The sequence below is a fragment of the Molossus molossus genome, unplaced genomic scaffold (assembly GCF_014108415.1).
Source record: "Molossus molossus isolate mMolMol1 unplaced genomic scaffold, mMolMol1.p scaffold_m16_p_4, whole genome shotgun sequence".
In the NCBI taxonomy this organism is placed as follows: Eukaryota; Metazoa; Chordata; class Mammalia; order Chiroptera; family Molossidae; genus Molossus; species Molossus molossus.
In genome coordinates this window covers 95074600-95080663 of record NW_023425377.1, presented here as the reverse complement: position 1 = coordinate 95080663, position 6064 = coordinate 95074600, and the positions used below count along the sequence as shown (strand labels likewise).

At 37.4% G+C, this 6064-nt stretch overlaps 1 protein-coding gene across 1 annotated transcript; it reads left to right on the top strand.

Annotated features, from left to right (window-relative positions):
• The first annotated feature begins 3434 nt into the window (after positions 1-3434).
• On the top strand, positions 3435-3752 carry LOC118616372 (60S ribosomal protein L36-like). The gene has a single exon (XM_036241954.1). It carries the CDS (start codon positions 3435-3437, stop codon positions 3750-3752), a length of 318 nt encoding a protein of 105 aa, XP_036097847.1.
• The last annotated feature ends 2312 nt before the right edge of the window (positions 3753-6064 follow it).

Genomic DNA, 6064 nt, shown 5'->3' with positions numbered 1-6064 from the left:
ACATGAAGGGTGCTTAGAACATACAAGATGTAAAACATGCTTAGTTCAATGTTTGACACATAATGAGCCCTCACTAGTGCCCACTGCCACCCTTATCACTATGTCATCATTACTGCTTTTTAGATGTGATTTGAATGGAATTTGGATTGTTTGATGGTAGTTTTTGGACAGCATCAGAGTCCCATAGAAAAAGAAATAGGAAGTATTCAAAGAAGCAGAAAACAATTCATTTAGGTCGGAACATAGGAATGTCCAAAAGGAAAGAATAATGGGAGGTAAGATGGAGATGTTGACTAAAGAGGACTTTGTGTGTTAGGATAAGACTTTAGAATTTAATTTTGTAAGTAAATAAGAAGTCATTGAAGGCTTTTGAGTCATATGATTTGAGCTCTTCTTTGTTCTATTAATCTGGTAGTGATACGCATGTTAGATTTCATAAAGGTAACTGCAGGTAGATAAAGCACCTGGACTCATTAAATTTACTTTGTTATTTTGACCCAGTTGTCTATTAGATTTTAATAGTAAAAACATAGTGTGAGTCAAACTTTTGAAAGAGTGAGCTACAAATTAAGGAATGTTGCCTTAATGGATGATGTGGTTGAAACTTAAAATGGATCATGTGGTTGAAATTATTTTGGGTCAGAGTTAGTTCTGAGTAAAAAAAAAAAAAAAAAAGGAAGGAAGGAAAAAATTATTTGTCAAATATTGTGTCTACACAAATTCTTTTGAATTTTTATTTTATTATACTGGAAGAGGTTTAATATTTGGTTACAGAATTATTTTTTAAGCTTGTTATAAAAGTTAGGAAGAAATTCTTTTTGTATCGTGGTATTCATACAGTTTTCTGATCTCTAAAACAAAAAGTTGGACTACATAAAATCAGAATTATAAATTTGCTCTTCTTTGTCCCCATTTACTCATAGATATTTAGTTCATAGTTCCTAGTCCCTATTGTCTGGATCCTAAGAATACATTAATAGTGAAATTCCAATGAATTGCTATGGTGATGTAATAAAATGATGTAATAAAATGATGTAAAAATAGCCAAGTGGTCTTGGTAACTATTACTGGGTGAAAAAACAAACAACATGGAAGAAAAAAACCCAAACTATTATTATTTTTTTTTTATCCTCACCCGAGAACATTTTTCCAATTTTTGTTCAGATAGAGTGGCAGGGAGAGAGAGAGAGAAACATTGATGTGAAAGGGACACATTGAATGGTTGCCACCCGCACGACCCAACCAGGGCCGAGGACAAACTGCAACCAAGGCACATGCCCCCAGTGGGAACCGAACCCGAGTCTCTCTGGACTGCAGGCCGACGCTCTACCGCTGAGCCAAACTGGCCAGGGCAACCCAAACTATTTTAATTCATCACTGCAATCCCCCGAGCATCCCTTTCTAGATAATGTCTCTCAGTCAGGAAGAGAATAGTTGAATATGATCAGGTGACACATTTATTTTCTACCCACAGTAGAATAGGCTACATAATTATGGATACGTATTGATCTGTCCCAAACAATCATATTTAAGTAAACTTCTGTTCATTATGTGTGGCTGACAATACTTCCATTTTCTAATTCAAATAAGGCTAACGTGATCAGAGTATCCATGGGATAGAAATAAGTACCCTAAATGTGACTGAACAATTAAGTTTGGTATTCTAGTGTGGAGCAAAAATGTGCTCCCCAGGAGGCTCCATGTGTTGGCACCACCCAGCTGTTAGAAGAATTTGCTTGGTGAAAGCAAAAACCGAGGGGAACAAGGAAAAACAGGTGGTGTGTCAAGAGCAGTGTTTCAGCGTGACATCTGCAGGTGGCTCTGTGGATCCAGGATCAGACTGACTTGCTTCAGAATGCTCCTTCTCGGGGTGCAAAGTGCTACAACTAAATGAGAGCTGAAAATGCAAGAATCTTAAAAACAGAAAAAGAGGGAAAGGAGGCATATGAAAATATCCAAACACTTCAGAAAAGATTTGATTCTGTTGAAGCATATGTACTACATATCATAATCTGTGTTAATCTATACATAAAATACATAGAACTATTATTTTTGTATAATATTAAAATCATGAAATATTGTGTGTTTCCTGTCCATGTTTTTATTTTATTTTTTATTTTTTTTAACTCACAAAAACATCTGAGACCTTCTATTGTCTTTTATTGTTGTCTCACACCAAACCAGTAGGGTGTGCTCATGACTCAGCATTCTACTTGAGAAAGCCCACCCTGACCTTGTGGTATTTTCAGTAAAAGTAAACAAAAATAGCATCCTGGTAAGAGGTAAAGTGTCCCATTCACACATTGATCTTACAGACACTTTCATGCCCCATTAAAATGACATGTTAAGATATATTTCACTTGCGTTGGTCTGTCTGCTGAAATGTTGATCGATTTCTTCTCCAATTCTTTTCTTCACTTCTCCTGGGGAGTAATCCTTCAATCTAGGTCCCAATTACAAAGGCTTTCTACCTTGTCTCCTGAGTCTTTCTTTTGGACAGCTAGCATTCTTCAGAATTGGATACAGGAATCCTTCTGGTAAATAAACACTTTTACAGAAAGGAGACAAACTAAATTATGTGCTAAATCATGTCTACAGTGCATCCCTTGGTACCAAAAAGAACAATGTAGAAGCCATCTAGTCATCTATTTCATTGCTTTCAACTTTCAGAAGGAGATCTCATTTCTCTTGCTGCAAAATAGAAAAAGCAGTTTGGCACTGTGGACTCAGAGTAGAACTGAGAGACAAAAATTAAGTATGAATACAGACAGTTCTTTCCAGGACAAAAATAGATAGCAGAACATTGTACTGGCTTTCTTTTCAGCTTTCTTTGTAATTTGTGGGGGTAGAATACACTCAGTGGCCTTCACTGGCTGTATACATGAGAACTTGGCTGAAGGATTGTGACAAAATGGATAGTATGAGCTCATCTGCCTCCAAACACTGTTTGGCTAATGACTGTGTGGACTACTATTGTTTAATTATACCTTGCATAGCTGAAAATGACTGGACACAAACAATTTAAATCATATTCAAATTAAGAGTGACCAACAGTACATTTACATTGCTGTCCTAAGTCAAAGTTCCTTCTCCTACTTTTAAGATAAGATATACCAGGGTATTCTGAGACATCCTGTGAGGTCTCATTTATGTGACTTTATTTGGAGTATTAATATGCCCCTTTAATATGGTAAAATTAACAGCACATAAAAAAAGAGTTTACATAAAGGATGAGGCTTTATAATTTCTAATATCTTTATTTAAAAACTACTTTATGCATTGTACTACACCGTTTTTTATAAGGGACTTAAGTACCCATGGATTTTGGTATCCGCAGGAGATCCTGAAACAAATTTCCTGTTGACCAAGAGATAACTTGTAGTTAAGTTCTGGGGGAGTCAAAAGTTAAGTGCAGCCATTGAGGAGCAACAGCCATGGCTCTGCGCTACCCGATGGCCGTGGGCCTCAACAAGGGCCACAAGGTGACAAAGAACAGGAGCAAGCCAAGGCACAGCTGCCACCGTGGGCACCTCATCAAGCACACCAAGGTCGTGCGGGACATGATCCGAGAGGTGTGTGGCTTTGCCCCCTCTGAGTGGCGTGCCATGGAGCTGCTCAAGGTTTCTAAGGACAATAGGGCCCTGAAATTCATCAAGAAAAGGGTGGGGACACACATCCGTGCCAAGAGGAAGAGAGAGGAGCTGAGTAATGTCCTTGTAGCCATGAGGAAGGCAGCAACCAAGAAGGACTGAGCCCCATCATGTGTGATAAAATCTGTTCAGAAAAAAATAAAAGTTAAGTGCAGTTTGTATGTCTTCTTGGGAGAAATGTCTGTTCAGGTCATACAAATGGCCAGCAGATATATGAAAAGATGCTCAACTTCAGTGGCTATCAGAGAAATGCAAATCAAAACTACAATGAGATACCACCCCACACCTGTCAGAATGGCTAGTATCAACAAGACAAGTAATAACAAGTGTTAGAGAAAATATGAAGAGAAAGGACCCCTCATTCGGTGCTGGTGGGAATGTAAACTGGTACAGCCACTATGGAAAACAGTATGGAGGTTCTTAAAAAAATAATAAGAATAAGAAGAATAGAGTTAGTATATAACCTAGCAACCCCTCTTCTGGGTATCTACTTAAAAAGTTTGAAATCATTGATTTGCAAAGATATTTGCATCCCTATGCTCATTATTCACGGTGGCCAAGACATGAAAACAACTGAAGTGTCCTTTGATAGATGGTTAGATAAAAAAAGATGTGCCCAGCCAGTGTGCTCAGTGGTTGAACATTGACCCATGCACCAAGAGGTCATCAGTTCGATTCCTAGTCAGGGCACATGCTCAGGTTGTGGGCCAAATCCCCAGTGGGGGGCATGCAAGAGGCGGCCAATCATTGTTCTCTCTCATCGATGTTTCTATCTCTCTCTCTCTAAAATCAACAAAAAATAAATAAATAAATAAAAAAGATGTGATACATATCAGCCACAAAAAAGATGAAATACTGCCTTTTGCGACAACAGAGATGAACTTGAGAACATCATGCTAAGTGAAATAAGTCAGACAGAAAAAATTAGGAACCATATGATCTTAGTGATATGTGAGACATAAAACTGAAAGCAACAAAGGAACAAACATGAAAAACAAACAAAAACTCACAGACACAGACAACAGTACGGTGGTTACAAGAGGGAAGGGTGGTGGAGGGTAGTAAAGGGTAAAGAGTGTCAAAAATATGGTGATGGAAGATTTGGCTTTGGGTGATGGGCACACAACACAATATTCAGATGATGTATTGTGGAATTGCACACTGGAAACATATAATCTTATTAACCAATGTCACCCCAATAAATTTAATGAAAATATGTTATGTGTGGATTTTTGACTGCATAGGAGTCAGCGATTCGTAAGGGCCAACTGTAATTTACTGAGCGCTGGAAAGTGCAGTAGTGACGACCAGATACGCCATGCATGCACTTCCTTTCACAGCCTTTCTTTCAGTCAAGCGGGGCCATATAACTGGTTCTGACCAATGGACTCTTTGCAGAAGTGACATCTGTCTGTTCTGGGCTGGGACTTTAGAACTGTTGTACGTTTTATACCTGTTTTCCACTGAAACCAGTCATGGAGGCCATGTTCCAGATGTCATTGATATTAATATATAACATGTATTATACTTTACTGAGTGAGAAACAAACCTCATATATGTTAAACATTGAGATTTTGGGATTTTTCTCTGTGTGGTAAGCACCAGAAATCTTGATTAAAATATGAAGATCCCAGATCCCAGTTGTTTGTTTGTTTGTTTTTTAATAAATGAAAAAGTTTAAATCCATTTTACTTATTTATTTATGAATAAAAAGTTCAATGGAATATAGAGTGGAAAATCTGTCTTGCAGTTCTGAACCTCGGCCACCCATTTTCCTCCTTTTGTGGACAACCAATAATTAATAATTTCTCATATGTACTTCCAGACATGTATTACTTATACAGAAATAAATTTATTTATTAAATTCCTTTTTCACCTGGCCAGTGTAGCTCAGTGAATTGAGTGTCATCCCATTGTCTGAGAGGTCCTGATTCAATTCCCAGTCAGGGCACATGCCCAGGTTGTGGGCTCAATCCCCAGTAAGGGTTGTGCAGGAGGCAGCCAATTGATGTTTCTCTCTCACAGCAATGTCTCTCTCTCTCTCTCTCTCTCTTGCTCCCTTTATTTCTCTCTAAAAAAAAATCAATAAAAACATATTTAAAAATATGTATTAAATTCCCCCTTTTACACTAATGAAAGCATATGATACATTATTCTTCATTTTGCTTTTTATTTATGGTGTCATTTTATATATTAGGGAAATTTACTTTTTGTCTATGATATCTGTTGCAAATACTTTTTCACTTACCTTTTGGCAAATGATTTCCTAATAAAAAATTATTTTTATGTATTTATGTATGTATATATGTATGTATTTATTTATTTATTTTAATCCTCACCCAAGGACATGCTTAGAGAGAGGAAGGGGGTGGGGAGAGAGAGAGAGATATCTGTGTGAGAGAGAACATCAGTTG

Excerpts from the sequence above, each read along its gene's own strand:
- LOC118616372 (XM_036241954.1), top strand. The coding sequence starts at position 3,435 with ATGGCTCTGCGCTACCCGATGGCCGTGGGCCTCAACAAGGGCCACAAG.